At 36.7% G+C, this 18,317-nt stretch overlaps 1 protein-coding gene across 2 annotated transcripts in view; it reads left to right on the top strand.

Moving 5' to 3' along the window:
* The window catches only part of ergic53 (lectin, mannose binding protein ergic53), a 46,675-nt gene that overhangs the window by 17,510 nt on the left and 10,848 nt on the right, over positions 1-18,317 (top strand). Inside the window, exons 6-9 of one of the 2 annotated variants that reach the window (XM_083136850.1) lie at positions 908-1,031; positions 5,258-5,284; positions 15,696-15,849; positions 17,086-17,297. In XM_083136850.1, the coding sequence (XP_082992976.1) occupies positions 908-1,031; positions 5,258-5,284; positions 15,696-15,849; positions 17,086-17,297 (517 nt within the window). The remainder of the gene's footprint in view (positions 1-907; positions 1,032-5,257; positions 5,285-15,695; positions 15,850-17,085; positions 17,298-18,317) is intronic. The other variant, XM_083136861.1, reaches the window with a different exon arrangement.

Here is an 18,317-nt window from a genome sequence, read left to right as displayed (position 1 = left end):
GAAAGGCCAACTCGCCAGCATGCACACATTTCTGAAACAAGTTTTTTAGACACGATTTCACTTAAAAAGTGACCATGAAATTTGTGAAAAATAAAGGAAAAATGACAATGGTGAATTGTCTCCTACCTCAATGTTGGCAGGTTTCATATTCCTTGCATTTAAGAAACTGCATAGTTCGCACTTCACATGTGGCAGGTTTTTTCATTTCCTTTAAACATTATAAACACACAGCAAAATGAGCAAACACTCTTTGAATATCTGTAAATGGCATCTATGCCTTGCTGAAGAATTGACGAACTCTGCATACATGTGCATCATCATGACTGCACGGACTATTTGCAAATGGAACTTATAACCCATGCCACAACACCCCATTGAGGGTCATGGCCTACCTACCGACTGCTGGCCTCACTCCCACCTGATCCTACTCTCACACCAGTTTCGGGGTGATGTGTGGTTAGCACAACAAACCCCAGTCGTTGTTGTAGGTTTTCATGACTGGGTTACGCTACTCATTCGTAGCTCCCCAATTTTCTCACGATGGTGGGTGCCACCGGTCCCATACACAGACCGAAATCTCAGGAGCAAAGTTGTTATGCTTTTCCCAGGAGATTCCAACCGTGCATGATGCAAATGGAACTTATTTTGTTCAAATCACATGTACATCAGATTTGTATAATTTTCAGCAATTTTATAAATAAATTTGCATGACTATATCAGCATATACTTAGTGACTACCAAGTATTCCATTCCTACTTTTAGTCTTCAAGTAACATCAAAATCAATGCATCTCTTTACAGTGTGTACAAAAATTTCCTAACTGTATTGTAGAGAACCATTTAAATTTATGATTCCCTTCTTTCTGTTTTGATAGCAAATATGTAACAATATGTGCAATTGCTTGCAGGTTCTCTTCCACAATGGCATGACAAATAACGATCAAGATTTTGAGGTTTGCCTGAGGGTGGAAAATGTTGTGTTGCCCAGAAGTGGGTATTTCGGATTGTCTGCTGCTACAGGAGGGCTTGCTGGTATGTTAATATGACTGTTGTCATTTGAAATGTTTAATACCATTCGGTGTATTTGAGATTTGGTATTATGGTAACTGCTGAATTGGTTCCCTCAATTGCAGGTAGATGGCATTACAGTGGAAATCATAGAACTTAAGACCTTCTGTAAACAAAAGCGCGTGTACCCTAGCAGTGTTGCAAATTTATTGAAAATAAAGTAATCCACATAGCCTACAAGGTGCAAAAATATTCCGCTTGTCAACTGATGCGAAATAAGCAGTGTTTTACTGATGACCCGTTGGAAGTTAATGTACATATGTAAAAAATCAAAAATCAAAATGTACATCTTGCCTGGTGGCAGACTTCCGGACTCGCCACCAAAATTCCCTGGTTCGAATCCCGGCATGGGTGTTATTTGTGAGTGTCCCTTCATCAATTTCATTTAATGATCACTCGTCCTCATCTTCGAGATTAGCCAAAAGTGGAAGAAAAGCGATGCTAAATGACAAAAATCAAATACATAATATACATGTTGTCTCCCAGGAGGTAAGATGATTCCGTACCAAAGGATTATTTTTTCTCATCTTTTACTAAAAAAAATTCTTGCTAGAAGAATGTGACATGCTGAAATGAATTAAGTTTTAAAACTGGGGTTTCTTGATTACATCTATTAGGTATTTAAAAGTGTCATGATTTATTATTAAGTAAGCTAATACATAAGATTGACTGACTAAATTAAAAATTATTAATTAGAGAAGAACAATGAAAATAACTAATTTGGAATTCAAATATCACCTATTCGTGAATCTTCATCTCTGTACCTAATGACAAATGTGTGTGCCACAACGTGTTCGATCTACACCTCAATGTCACACATTCCAGTATCCTCCAGTGTGTACTTCAACGTCTCTAAAGTGACATCATCCAAAAATACACACTTGTATGTCCCATTCACCTCGTTCAAAAATGCTGGGTTATGCAGCAAAAACACCAAGGGAAACTAAAACGGCAACTTATTGAAGCATTGTCACTGGCAAAAAATGTGGGGAAAGAAGATGGTACGATGCAGAAATATTTGAGGCAGACACATTTTTTGTACCCTACATATAAAACAAAATGCATATTTGGGGGTGAATTTTTAAATATTGTGACATTTTTCTTCTCTCTTGTTGAGAGGTGTTCTTTTTAAATCAACCTCCCTCACCCGCACAAGTATTCTGGAGTGTGAGGATCCCCTCATGATGTCACTGTCCAGATGGTGAAATCCTCAGGCTATGGATTATAGATCGGTTCCTCTGCGTCTCTTCCCCCGCAGCATCCTCACTGACAATATGAAATTACTACCATATGCCAACATTCGCCATACCACTTCCATTTCTGTACGTGACTTAGTGAGAAGTATTGACGTTGAAAACAGTCTAATAGCGGATTTCTTCTGCAGCATGTAGTCTCTTCTATAAAAGCACACTAATGCAAGAAAAACATGTAAATTATATAGTGGTATATGTTTTCATTGAAGGTTTCTATTTATAATAATAATAATACGTGATGATCGTATAAATTACAACCAATCACGTGAGGAGAAAGAAAGTAGCACCAATTTCAAACAGACTTCCATGCGGGCAGGAAGGTCTCGGCGTTCTCGGAGTTTCTTTCGGAAATACAGGTGTTTGAAAAGTGGTGAGAAGCAAATTGTTGTTAGTGTTTCTGACGTTCTGTTGGTGGTATCCTGAGAAACCAGTGAAGTTGGTGTCAGAGTGTAGTTATTTGTTTGCATCTTGTGTTTTTGGTGTGGTGAAGGAAAGGAAAAGGACTGGTGAAGTGAGTCCCGCAAAGAAACACGTTGTTGCTCGTATAAACAAGTACATTGATTTTGAAATAAGCTCAAGGTGCATTTGTATTTTTTCAATCAAAGAACTGTCCACTGTGGGGAAGATATTGGGGGATGTTAATAGTGATGATGAGAATCTCCCCCATTTTAGAGGTCGATGTTAAATCGCCTCTTGTGGCACGTTGAGTTTGTTCTGGGGAAGCAAATTTGACAAGACTGCACTCATTGACAGGGATGCTATTGTTGTCTAGCACCAAAAATGCCACCAGTTCAAGAGGAAACTGCAGAATCAAGGTAAGAAAATTCATTACTTGCATGCGACATGGGTAAATAATGTTCCTATTATCGTCTTGTTTTCCAGTGCACAAGAAACAGAAAGAAAGATAAACAATCTCTTTTTATTCCTCGCCTTATCTTTGTTTAGCTTCTGCTAAAACCTAAAACTGGCAGTATATTTGTTGCACAAAGGAGAAAACAATACTCTGTATGTCAACAATGTTGGGCAATAATTTGGTGGAAGGGGCAACGACAAAACCAAGAGGCTTGAATTTACTGGAATGATTTTCTCTCTCTCTCTCTCTCTCTCTCTCTCTCTCTCTCTCTCTCTCTCTTTTTTGGTAAGTTTTACTTTGGTGCTGTCATACTGAGAGAGGAGGGGGAAAGGGGATGTGTTAACCCAGTGCCAGATAAATGGAATTTTTGGCTTAGAAAAATATGTTCATTCTTCAACAAAAACATGTATTTAATCACTTCTCAAAAAAATTCTTACACTTCAATGTGTAGATCTATCACTCAAAATAGGAATACATTTTTCCATGTTACGTAAAGTTAATGGTCGGGTGAAGTGTGAGTGAACAGCATAGGAACAGCTGACGTGGAGTGATTCGTTACTCTAAGTGAGACAGTTTGTTTACAGAGGGTCGTAAGGTTCGTGATTCCGACTTTAGTGTTCACATGTTCAAGGGTGACCAATAGTAACAAGAAGTTACAGTATATCTGGAATGAATATTATGAACTTGCACAGAGGTTGTGGAAATTGTGGGTAGCCTGTTGTTGACTTGGTAGCTCGGTGGTTAATTATTGACACAGAATGCCAAAGAACCTGGTTCAATCCCTAGGTTAAGCCTAAATTTTTCATACAACTCTTCTCCAAGTTATTATATATTCTGTGTATGTCCAAGTTGTTTCATATGGTTAGTTCAGTTGATCTTTTTCTTCTCTGGCAAAAATATGAGACGTGTAAAAGCATATAACTTTTTAAGGTTGTTTTTCATAACATGAAACAATTCTCTGAATAACTGTGTTTTTCTATCATGCAGACAATGCAACTGTGTTCTTTCAGTTCCTGTCATTGTTTCTCTCCTTCATTTCTTTGTGATATATTTCACCCCATTTCTCTTCTGTTGACATTAATATTGCATGTTGAGAGTATGTATAATTTTGTCGTCATTTCGTATTGTTGGATCTCCAATAGTGTTGAAAGTTAACGTGAAATTTGTATTAGATCAGTCAATCTGATGTCTGAAGTTTCCCTGTACACAATGGTGTACCATTTAATATTAAAGAACTTGTATTTTTTTTAGACGTTGTTGCTGCTCATGAAAACAACTTATTCTTCAATTCTTCTCATTAAGGATGAGCTAGCGACAGATTTGTTGATTTGCGTTCAATCAGAACAGTAATAGTTATTTCAGTTTGGTTTTAGTGTAATTTTTATTTATGCTCCATCCTATTGGTGCAGCACACAGACATAGTATTCAAGGCAAACAAGATGGAAATTTTGATAAGTGGCAGGAATTGGTTTGGTTGTTTTCCTTTTTAATGGAAATAAGATCAATTATATCATGTGTTGAAACTAGTAGGGTCCAAATAGCAATTGGTTTACTATTGGTTCGTAATCACATAGTTGACTTGCATTCAATATGAATTGGTAAACATCATCAAGCTTATTTTGTTGGAAAAAATAATGTTTGCATCCACCAAATAAAACCTGATTTTTCTCTTCTAAGTATTTGGTTTTCAAAGCCAACAGATCCCACTGCAGGATCACTGGTAAGAGGTAATTCCGCACAGGCTAAACCAGGGCTAGCTCAGTTGCTACAGTATGCTAGAGACCTGGGATCAAGTCCTGTCCTAGTGTCCCATTTCTTTTCGCTTGAATTTCAACCCAATACACCTACATGTGTCAAATCACGAGCTAAGGAGGACATTGTTATGCAGTGTTTTTTCAATAAGTTTTCTACCTATGAATTTATACAAATTATTAAACATGGCACAGTTCATTTTCCTTCCCCATAAAGTTATGAATTATCTGACAAGATACAAATTGCTTTTGCATATCATTACAGTATGAGCAAATATAATTTGAGGAGAGGTATTTGGTAATCTTTTTTCTCTTTAATTTTTATAATTGCAGACAACAATCTTTCAGCACAAATAAGTGGTAAGTGCATACAAGTTATTTTTTGTGGGTGTTTCATAGAAAGGAGGAGGATATCGTGATGGGGATTATGTGTGGTGGAGGTCTACAGTTTCAATAGGTTGCGCACTTTCTGTTAATACACCCAAACAGGACACGGATACATGTATCATACAATAGATGGTCCATGTGAAGCTGCTGAAGGCTTTTAGTTCCATTATAGACCAGAAGATCCATGACCAAATGGTTCACACTCTTTTCTCTGGTGCGAGAACCCCAGTGTTGGACCAGCAACGTGAGAACATTTTGGGAGGTACTTGAAAAGAAGTAATTGCTCCAGGCTATGAAGCCAGAAAACAATGGAGATGGGTATACGTAGTTGCACTTTGAAGTTTGTGGTTATTGCATCTTTCTTCCCCCCCCCCCCCCCATCAAAGTCTGATAGATCCAGATATTTGTGAGAAATGTGATAGGATCAAAAAAGGTTATTAGTGGAACATGCCTTTTAAAATGGCACCAGAGCTATTGAGATTTAACTGTCGAAACAGGTGAACAGTGAATAGAAGTGAAATGTCTGTTGTGCGATGTATGTGGGAAGTTGTTGAAAGCCGTAAATGTGGAATCTGCATGAATTTTGTTCACAAACCTGGAAATTTAGCTACACTAGACTTCATTCATAGACGAAGTATGTTCATCATAGTTGCCTTGTGTTTGCTACAAAGCCAGGGCCCACTTATTCCTGAAACCCCAATAAGGTAAACAGATCTCATTTTAAGAGAGTCTTGTTATTGCAGCATTACCTGCACAAATGAAGGAAGTGACATCACATTTATATATTTAATCTTCATATCCAAGCATCTGAACTGTAATTCTCATTATGGTCATTGTTTCTCATACAATGTGCAATGAAGTTCTGTGCGCTACTTTAGTTTCAGAGATTGTGATCAGACCATTAATATTCTCCAAAATATAAAGTGGATAAATTTTTATACCATTAAAAACTTAACCTTGAAATGTGGGAAATTATTCCTGGAATTAAATTTAAAGATTATGTTGTTGTTAGAACAGCCACTCTCCAGCTCTCAAAAGCTTGGAATCCTTTCCACAACTCACCAGGTGTCTTCATTTATTCTTCTTTGTTTTTAATTCTCACAGGAGGTTTTCAATTTTCTGTATTGGGGAAGGCAGTTATCTCCATTCCAGGGTCAAACTAATCTAATGATTCTTGACTTTTGGAAATTTACCCCATAATCATTACTCATCAACTCAAAAAGCAAAGATCTGGAATAACAAACCTAGGGGAAGTGCTGTGCATGAATATTTTCTGAACGTTCTTCCATCCATTGTTACTAGCAGATAGGTAAAAATATGCAAAGTTATACAGAATAAAAATGTTTTAAGAATATACTCACTTTTTATTGTTGTCCATACCTCTCTGATATAGATCTGTAATATGGGTTTAGTCCATTTTGTGCATTCCTTTTGGTCTATCTTTTGCTCAAGCATGCCCAGTTTCTCTTACCATCTGTTCTGTGCATTCTCCCTTTTCTAATTAGTGAATCACATAATACCTTAATTCTGTTCATATTCAAACTATCTTCATGTGTACATAAAATTCATGGATTGCATGTTTCTTACATTGTGAATTTTTACATTCTTGATTTAAAGTAAGGACAAAACATGATGAAATACAAGAATACAACATTCATAAATGTTGATCGGACTGGACTGTAAATCTATTGCTGTTATGCCTTAATTATCTTGATTAAAATTTATAACTGTTAACAACCAAAGTTCTGCATTAGGGCCTGATAACAATTTCATAATAATTGAACTCACATTTTGTGACAAAACATTGGTAGGAAAATATAGTGTTCATCTTTGAAAAACATGAAAAATAAACATTGCAGCATCTTAACTTCACATTCAGTGTTTTCATCAGAAATGAAATATTCATGTCTAGTAATCATCCTTCAACATCATCATTGTCGTTAGTCTACAGATGAATAAAAAAGATGTAAAATAATAAAGACTTCCATGCTGAGGCTAGTACTCAAACACAGAACCTAGTGTGGCAAGTTTGAGTCGTAAACTTGATGTGCTCAGTCACCAAGCAACAAAGATGATAAAGGTGGTGAAAGGTGTGAGGTAATGTTAAACCAACCCTTTCCTTGTGTCATGCTCTCATTGTAATGTATTAGGTAGTCTTGGGTTAAGCCCCCAAGACAAGACTGTGTGATTTATTCTTGTATGTACGTATTGCTAGAATTGTAGAATTACTTCTCTCATAGTTTATGATTCTTACAAGCATATCAACACGATACTGAATGTGATTGGTATTCTTTTCGAACTAAGAATAAATGTCTGATGAATAGTGTGTGTGTTCTCCACAAATGTTACATCAAATATTGGGTGCATAAACTACAAGAGAAATAATACTATGTAAGGAAGCTTTTAGATTTCTGTAGATTTAAAAATGTACATAATACTGCAGACACTGGCGAATTTATTTTGTGTTTACAAGCATACGCTAGAGCACAGCTAATGTAAATGAAGGGCTGAATTTTCTCTCAGTGCAATTAACAAAAATGTATTATCACATCAAAATCAAGGAAACAGAGACATACTTTACAAGTTTTCCTATCAAACTTTTGTGAACCTTGTGTTGGTTTCCTCAGGAACAGGTAAAAGAACTAAAAATTTGCAGCACTTAATAAAAGGTTGGTATGGATAAAAATGTGTAAAAGGTGAGGGAAGTGTTAGAAACATTGTCCACAAATGTGCGGTGGACAGCCGTGTGTCGACGTGTCTGGTTCTTTGATATTGATGTGATCACGTACTCAACATGAGGCATGAAATATACACTATTCTAACAAAAATGTATGCACATGCATTGTGTTGTAATTTATTGGCATCACTAGTAACCCCTATACGTGTAATTTTTCTGTTGTATATATACCTGAATATTTATCACTTAGTGATGTAAATGTAAACCACTGTGCTGCTTTAATAACATTTGTCCAACAAGACAGATATGCAATGGCATTTGTGTTCATGTAACCACCTTGTTTTATGTTGGAAGAGGAAAGCATTATTAATACAATAGTAGAAATTTGGAACGTTGATTGTCAACATAGAAATATGAAATGGACATACGAGGAGGTATCAAAAAGTTTTGCCTGTTGAGGTATAATTCCTTTAATAATGGAAAGATTGAAACAATGAACATACATATAGTTTGCCTGTGGTGTCCTATACTCAGTTACTCTTTCACACAGTTGTCATCACGTTCGATGAGTTTCTGCCAGCGTTTTATCCAGCCCTCAAAACCAGGTTGGAAAAATTCCACAGAACACTCCCTGCCCCACTGCTCAGAGCTGTTTTAATCTCCTGTAGGTCATCGAATCTCATGCCACGAAGCACAGACTTAGCTCAGACTTTATGATATCCCAAACTTTCAATCATTGCATGTGCTGACCCATAGGACATGTGCACTGCATCAGAAATTTCCTGAATGGTGATCTGGATCGTCTATCCTCTCGAATGAGCTCATCATCTCTGTGGTGGTTGTCGTCAGTCAACGACGTTTATGGCCTGCAACTCCTTGTCATGTCCACACTTTCGGTTTCTCCCACTTTGAACTTAACTACGTAAGTCTGAGCTAAGTGTGTGCTTTGTGGTATGAGATTCGATGATCTACAGGAGGTTAAAACAGCTCTGAACAGAGGGGCAGGGGGAGTTCTGTGGAATTTTTCCAAACTGGATTTGAGAGCTGGATAAAACGCTGGCAGGAATGCATCGAACTTGGTGGGAACTACGTGGAAAGGTAACTCTGAGTAGAGGACACTACAGGCAAACTATATGTAGCCTATGTTCATTGTTTTAATCTTCCCATTTTGATACCCCCTCGTATAAACATGCCTGTATGAATTTTTTTGTCTACCATTGTTCTTTCATCAGGCATAAGAAAACAAGAAGAACCCAAAAATGATAAATCACATAACTTACACATTGTGCCACATAATTATATAAAATATTAAGGATGGACCGACAATTTCTAATTTTCGTGTGATCAGTATAGATTTAATCATTATGGTAAAAAAAAATATGGAAAATATTTTATATGCCAGCTGACTACATGTAAATGATCATATACCTTTTTTCTAAGTATTATTTTTCTTCATTTATTTTTATTTCAAATATGTTGAACAAACTTAATTTTCTTGTATATGTGATGATTTCTATTTCCACATTGTGTTGAGAAAAAAAAATGAAATTGCAATGAGGAAATTCGAAACATAACCTATACAATATTAAAACCACGTTTACCATGCATTCACCATAAATTCTCTTGAATAGCAATTTCAGTGTAACACTTAAAACTATGTTATAACAGGGTGGCGACAGACCTGGAAAACCGGGAAAAGTCAGGGAATTTGAGGTGTCAAAAAAAGTCAGGGAAATGTCAGGGAATATCGTCTTCATTGACTTCGAACACTCTTTTGACGAAAATTGTTATAACTCGGGCACTATGGGAGCAATCTACTTCGGATAACTTTTGTTTTGCAGCTAGAACATCAGCGCATGCAATCTTGTACAATTTAGAACACCGGACCGAGAAAGGGGGCTTGGGGGGGGCACGTCCCCCGAATTTCAATGGGAAAAACAAAAATCTGAAGTTTGCCCCCTCTTCTCCCGTTATTTTGGGGAGAAGGCACAAACTTTAGTATTCTTTTCAAAGAATGGACATTTCTCAAGAGAATGAAACATGTTTCATGTTCTTGGGTTCCATACAAGTTGAATAATAAGCCAAAATGTGATTTTTTTTAACGAAAAATAGGTAATTTGCATTTTTGGAGGAAAATTGTTATAACTCGGACACTATGGGAGCAATCTACTTATGATAAGTTTTGTTTTGTAGCTAAAACATCATAGCTTGCAACCGTGTACAATTCAGAACGCCGTACCGAGGAAGGGGATTTGGGGGGGCGCGACCCCCGAATTTCAATGAAAAAACCATAAAAATCTGGCGGTTGCCCCTCTTCTCCCGCTATTTGGGAAGAAGGCGTGAACTTTAGTATTCTTTTCAAAGAATGGACATTTCTGAAGAGAATGAAACATGTTTCATGTTCTTGGGTGTCATACAAGTTGAATAATAAGCCAAAATGTGATTTCTTTTTTTTTCTTTTTTTTTACGAAAAATAGGTAATTAGCATTTTTGGAGGAAAATTGTTATAACTCGGGCACTATGTGAGCAATCTACTTCGGATAAATTTTGTTTTTCAGCTAAAACATCGTACCATGCAACCGAGTACAATTCAGAATGCCAAACGAGGAAGGGGGGGTGTTGGAGTCGCGACCCCCGAATTTCAATGAAAAAAAAAACATAAACATCTGGAGTTTGCCCCCTCTTCTCCCGCTATTTGGGAAGAAGGCGCGAACTTTAGTATTATTTTTAAAGAATGGAGATTTCTGAAGAGAATGAAACATGTTTCATGTTCTTGGGTGTCATACAAGTTGAATAATAAGCCAAAATGTGATTTCTTTTTTTTTCTTTTTTTTTACGAAAAATAGGTAATTAGCATTTTTGGAGGAAAATTGTTATAACTTGGGCACTATGGGAGCAATCTACTTCGGATAAGTTTTGTTTTGCAGCTAAAACATCATAGCATGCAACCGTGTACAATTAAAATCGCCGAACCGAGGAAGGGGGGTTTGGGGGCGTGACCATAGAATTTCAATTAAAAAAAATATCTTTAGTTTGCCCCCCTCTTCTCTCGCTATTTTCGGAAGAAGGCGCAAACCTTAGTATTCTCTTCAAAGAATGGACCATTCCAAAGAGATTGAAACTTGTTTCATGTTCCTGGGTGCCATACAAGTTGAATAATGAGCCAAAATGTGAGACTATTCGGAAATGTGTCATGGATATGTTGCGGAGCAGGGGGGAGGTTGGTCATCAATATGAATTTACCCAGGCTTGCTCCAGACCTGTGTCAGAGTTTCAACTCAAACAGAAGAGTTTGAGGGTCCAAAAAGCACATTCATTTCGTAATCTGCACCATGATACCATATGGTTTCATCGGGCCAGAACGACCTTACTCTGATGATACCATATAACATCATCGGGGGAGTAAATGTTAAGCCTCTAAATATTACGTGGAAAATGCATTGAATTATCATTTTTTTCTTGTCCGTATGGGAGTAGTAAGGAGACAGAACTGTCAACAGATGGAGGGGATGGGAGCGGGTGGCGCCGTCCGATAGTTGTCGGATGTCGTAGTAAGCATTTTGTTGGGCAAACTGAAGGAACATGGAAACAAATAGGTTCCATTGATACATACGATTTTTGTCGAATATCGCCACCCGACAAAGTATCTCACTGCAACATGTGACAGAAATTGCATGCATGGTACTCTTTATGATATTTGTTCGATGTCTTCAGACTGCACATCCAACAAAAATCGTATGCATAAACAAGAAGAGCTCTAGACTGCAAATATGCTGCTGGAATTGTATTACTTTTCTGGCTTACTTCACCTTATTTAATGTAGCAGTGCTTACAAAGGTTTTCTTACATCATCCTGATGTATTACTGGTTTCGCACAAGTTAACATACGTTTGCAATGACATTGCACTATTCTTAGATATCAAGAAGAATCCAACAAAACTGGATATATATTGAATACTATCACAAAAAAGTCAAACATAAACCTGCATTGGTGAACGTTATAAAAATTGGCAAGTGCATGCTCCCAACCTCAAATTTACTGCAACACTAGTATTGCAATGAAATTAACACCATTCTCTGTCCTGTCTGTTTAAACTCGTGAGAGATGGTCATTAATCTCTCACTGAGTAAGGTTAATGTCCAATATTATGAAATAAAATAATACGTAAATATTTTAATATGATATTTACTCGAATCATTCAATCATGAAAGCAAATCACTTTCTTCAACAAATGACTTTTTTCTGCCAGCCCTGCTAAATTTTCACTTTCCATCTACTGATTTATACGAGGGGTGGCCAGAAAGTAATTTCCGATTGATTTTTCGCAAACGCCAAAACCATGAAAAATGGTAATTGCTGCGAAGTTATGTTTAGGAATGTGCAGTGATGTCTGGACACATTTTTCGCCCTTTCTAAATATCAAAATAATGCGAATTTGGCATAAAACGTGAATTGTTGGCGTTTTTATTGATTTTTTTAAAAAGAAATGACCTAAAACAACAAAAAAATCCATGAAATCCAACATTCTTGTCTTTTCTAGGCCATGTTTGTGTACATAGAACATGCAAGTTTCCAACATTTTACTCAAGAGTAAACTATTGAGTTATACTTACATGGAATAATTCCGACAGCCACATTAAATCATGTATTTCCCACGATTTTTTCAACTTCTATCAAAACCATTTGCATCACAGAGAAAAGTGGCAGGGTTCTAACAGGAGATCAAGTGCGTATCTATTGTCACACGGGATCCATATCCTCATAGTTGTCGCAGGAGATATGTTTTCAATGTCAATGTCGATCTCCTGCGGGGGAGAACCGGGATGTTTTCCACCTATTCAAACTGCTTCGGCACCCACCCAGCATCGTATGAAGCTGGTACCTTGAGGAAACTTTTAGGGATAAAGGTAGCCAGGAGCATGGTGCTGATCACATCACCCCCACCTTTAGCCATGATCAAGAAAGTGTGGGGCCCTAACTCCACTTTACTTTTACTTCCTCAAAAATCTGTTCCAACATATCAAACTGTCACGAAAATACATAGACCATGTGATCTACAATTTTAAATAATCGTTTAAAAGCACAATGGAGTATTAAGTTTCGGTATATTTGGCAGATAAATGTTCTAAAACAAAAACGCGAATTTTGGGAAATGTAATACTGACAAGTCAAAAAAATGATAATGCCAATTTTTGGTGCCATAATATATCGGTATCTGTCACGTGAGATTTTTTGGGTACATCGCCACTTACGGTCATTATCCACCCTTCAGTATATACGGGGGAAATTCCATTATCTAAAATCCTTACCTTAAAATTTAAAAAAAGGTGTATCGAAAATAACTTTCCCAAAAGAACTTTCAAGATATCAAACTCTCATGAAGAGGCGTAAGCCATGTGACTTAAAAATGAAAATGTGAATTTTGAGAAAAATAACACCGTATAGTAAAAAATAAAAAATAAGAAAATACACCAATTTGAAAAAAAAATAACAAAATATCAAGGTCCCTACCGATTAGGTATAAATAAAACATGAATATCAGTTGTAATTTATTGCATTAGTAACAGTGAATCTTAACCTAATTTTCAGCATAATCACCACCGTTATTCTGGGATTTGTAGCAGCATGGCACTAAATTTTGTGTGCCCATGGTATATGTGTCGGACAGCAAAGACTGGAACTATCTCTACCTCAGTGTAGCTGTCAAATCCTTACCCTGCCAGAAACCTCTTTAGTTCAAAGAGATGAAAGTCGGTACATTCAAGGCCAGGGCTGTACAGGGAATGGTCCAAGATCTCTCACCTGAAGTGATGCAAAGGGCCCGTGTGTACTCAGCTGTATGGGGTTGTGCACATTCGATTGGCCTTCCGTGAATTGTCTGCACCATCGTCTGACCATACACGACGTCCTGTCTGCACACCTCACACAATTGCTGGTGGCTCTGTGCCAAATTCTGAGTGTGCATTGTAGGCTAGGCTCGGTGGGAGACTGTATGACAGGTGCAGTCTTTAACCTAGAACTTTCCTAAAACGGCTGCATTGCAACTGTACCAGATTATAGCTACATGCCACTTCTTCCTGCCTGCATGTGTGTGTGTCGCTCTCCGAACCACTAGTGCTGCGTATAGGGGCCATTGGACCTTTTTTCAGGATGCCCCTCGTATATGAACTTTCAGAAGCTTTTATTATTAGTGTGTTCCTGTTTTAATGTGTGGTTAGCTAAGTCAGGTACCTATACAATGAAATTCTATAAATTGCTTGCGTTAAATTTCTAATACCTACATACCCTTTTCGTCAGCATTAATGGTATAACTGCATGTTGTCAGTTTCACAGTACTTCACTTGGATATACTGTACTGAAGCAGAAATCCCATGGATAATGTAAGGAAATATGACACTTTATTTTATTCGATTCAATTGTTTCACTTACATGCAAGAGTTAGGTTGTTTGCTTTACAGAGAAGAGAGCTTTATGCATTGAAAAATGAGTCTGCACTCATGGTTCTTGCAAGCAGAGGGTTCCAAACCTCAGTGGAATGCATAAGGAGACTGATAAATTACAAATTGTATTTCTTAAATTAATCACTCTAATTTCATTTAGTCGTAACTTTAAAAATAATCAAGTATTTTATTTTAAACTTACTGCGTATGACAAAATTCTGTAATCCTTCCCTAGCTTGTGAATTGTAATAATTTTCCAAATTCACTATTTTGCAGTTTGAATTCAAATCATAGAGAATAGAGAAATTGAGTCAATTTTATAGAAGATAATATTGGTACTTAACAAATGCATATCTGGATCTATATGAGTTTATTATTTCCATTTGCAAAAACATCGATTTAGTTTAGTTTGTAATTGTCAGAAAACCTGGAAAAGTCAGGGAATTTCATTTCTGCTTGTTTGTAGCCACCCTGTATAACCATCTTAAAGCATCATAGAATCATCTGGAAATTCATATATGAATTGTTTGGTAAACCTACAAAAGTCCGGAATTTACATTGTCGAAAGGAATGGTAACTGCAAGAGAATTTTTCAAAATTTTGTTGCAGTATGTTTCAAAATCTGCCATTTTGAGTTCCATTGTCCATTGTGCTGAAATGCAATACAAGACCAGTCCTCCAAAGTACATAGCTGCTGTAAAGATTTCAGCTTATCAGTTGGTAAGGCATTTGACTGCCATGTGGGAAACCTGGGTTCGATTCCCAGAGAGGGAATTTTTATACCCGTCTCCCTGCCTACAGTAGCTCCGGGGTTCACCCAGCTTCTAATAATATGGCTATCTAGGGGTAAAGGTGGTCAGATCATGGTGCAAATCACATTACCTTCACTATGACTGAAATCGTGAATGTGTGGAACCCCTATCTCCACACCCCCTATGAACCTCAAATCACCCACAATAAGGTATGAACAGAATTGAACCGATTTCATTTGTAGAATTGAACCAATTTCATTCGTAGACTTCTACATGTTCTTGGTCTTTAATTGATTTTGAATTTGTCAATCACATAACAACCATTCATCACATAATACCGCAATTCCCATGAGGTTAAACACATATATCAGTCAGTCTAACCAAAACTTAACTACACAAAAATGACCACCATTAAGTCAAGAGTATTGCAGTATTGTATTGTTGCATTATACCTTGCTTCTGTTTTGTGCTTACAGAGTTTTAACCACTAAATTTACCGTCTTTCTTTTTACAGATGACCACGATGCTTTGCACTTCCTGACGTTCAGTCTCTACCCTCCTGAGACAGCTCCACAACAAATAGGAACAAAAGTTCCAGATGAAGAACAACAGAAACTTTCTCAAGAATATAGTGAATACCAGCGGAAACTGGAACAACAAAAAGAAGAGTAAGTAGTACTTCTGAAATGGAGCAAGTTTTATCTAGTGCAAATGTGTACATTTAAAAAAGGGTAATAGATGTTTAAAGTATGTGAGAATTTGTGTTTCTGGCCAACACCAGTTCAAAATGTGGTGTTCTGGATATTGAATGGGTAAGATATGCTTGAGTAAATGTAAATTCACGATTTGAATCTGTCTGTTATTGTGTTAGATTTGCAACAATAAGTGTGTGTGTTGGGGGGAGGGGGGTGTAGTCTTGTCACCATTGATCCTGTGTGTGTAACTTGCTTCGGTGGAACAGTACCAATCATTGTCCAAAGCCATGTCCAACCACATTAACCAGTGACAAGTTTGCACATGGATTCTGCAATGTACACAGAACAAGCTTCAATCTACTTCCTGATGTTGCCCAAAACACAAATAACAATGAATGGTAACAGAGCATCATCAAATTCAATTGCTTACAAACAGTGTGAAACTTTTTTTCTGTATGTGTGTGAATGAATTTTGACTGCTTTGCTGTCCATCTATACAGGCACTCAACAACAGAAGAATTAATAGCTTGAAAGTTAATTGCTTTTTCTACCAATAGGGTAACTCTGAACGTTTAAAATGTATGTACATACCTAATATACATTGATATTTACAATTTTAGTGAAGTGACATATGTCGAATCTGTATTCAATTTCTACCCATGTGTTCAATAACATTGTAAGCATCACATTCTTAATAGCAGCACAAATGCATCATGGAACATCACATACTGTGTTTGGCACACTTCCTATTTTACTAATCCCAACAGAAAATGACTTAAGATGAGTAAATAGACAGTGGTTGGGGGGGAGGGGGGAGTTGAAACAATAGCATGGCTCCTGAAACGAACACCAAGACTGCTCACTTGTAAAAATACTTCAGTCATGAATGCTATTGCTATGCAAGCACAGTCCAAAATACATGTTGAGTTACTGAATAGTCCTGCTCAAGTCTACATTTTTCAGTAAATTTCTACATAAGTAAGGAGTTTGTAAATATGGTAAACAGTAGTCAATTGAATTTGAAGGCATATATTGGTGGGTGAAATAAAATGTATTTTTAAAAAGAAATGTGTAAGTTTGGAGAAATAACTCTTAGGGAAAGATTTTGTTGTACCAGTAGATGCCATGCCTCATTCTTCCTTTCATCTTGTCTCAGATTGAAAATGTTTCTCACGGTGTGGATACTTAAGGTGTGTTTTGTGCTTTCAGCTATCGAAAAGAGCACCCAGAAGCAATTAAGGAAAAAGATCAGGAGTGGTACGAAAGTGACCAACAGCGAGAACTGAGGCAGATATTTAGTGGACAGAGCCAAATGTTCGATGCACTGAGAGACCTCAGTCGTAAATTAGATGAAGTCATTGGAAGACAGGAACGGACATTGAGTCTTATGTCTGCAGTACAAAGTGGGGGAGCAGCTGCTAGTAAGTATTGTATAGCGTCCCCTTGCAACGCCATAATTTAGTGATTTTATCTTATAAATGAATGAATTTTTCTTTTTAAATTATGACAAAAATTGTATTTTCTAAAAGAGTGGTACTGAAATCCAAGTAACTAGATGATATAGCCACATTGCTAGAACCGATGATGCAACATAGTTGCAAACGTTCGTCTTATTTTACAATAAACTATCAGACATTTAATCTATTTAGTGCTGTTGTAGCTACATTTTAGGATTTTTCTATGCAGTTTGGTTTGTTGTGGTAGCCACAAGGGCTCACAGAAAAGGAATTTAATAAAGCATTAATATGCTGACCAAGGCAAACGTTTATAGTTTTAAAAATATACATAAAAATGTAATGTTTCCACACTCTAACAGGGTCTTCTTCAGACTAAATGCCTTGAGCAGCATTTTATTTTTTTATTAACATGGAAACAAGGCTTTACAATGTTGCCATAGGAATTTAATGTATAAAATTCGATTTTCTTCTAAATGCAGTTGTAAGGGGGGTGGATACTGACTGAAATTTCACTTTCTCTGAGCTTTTACCTTTCTCCGTAAAGTAAACAAACATCAACTCTCTACCTCATCAAAGCAATTCTTTTTTTACTTATTCACACATTTGAAAAGCCCACTCTTTAAAATTCAAATTAATTAAAAAATCATTTTTTGACAAATATACAATGCTTGACCATATTGCATTGTAATTAAATTATGCCATTCTTTGTGTGTATGTAAATGAAAAAGAAATCAGAAGTGAAATATTAAGAGTAGTTTTGGAGAAATGACACAGATGTTGTAGTCACACATATCAGGACGTACTTGTCCTTTGGAGAGCAGAGATGCTTACATGCACTGAGACATGTTGTCTTTTTGAGGAAATGTATGTATTTCATATCACAGATGTAGTGTTCAAACAAAATTTTAAATAACATTGTGAAGCACTAATCAGATTTGTTACAGATAGAAGTAAACTAAAACTCTTGGGGGGGGGGGGAATCAA

The sequence above is a fragment of the Lepisma saccharinum genome, chromosome 1 (assembly GCF_977018435.1).
Source record: "Lepisma saccharinum chromosome 1, izLepSacc3.1, whole genome shotgun sequence".
Lineage (NCBI taxonomy): Eukaryota > Metazoa > Arthropoda > Insecta > Zygentoma > Lepismatidae > Lepisma > Lepisma saccharinum.
The sequence above is the reverse complement of the archived record's forward strand: the minus strand, read 5'-3'. Positions and strand labels throughout refer to the sequence as shown.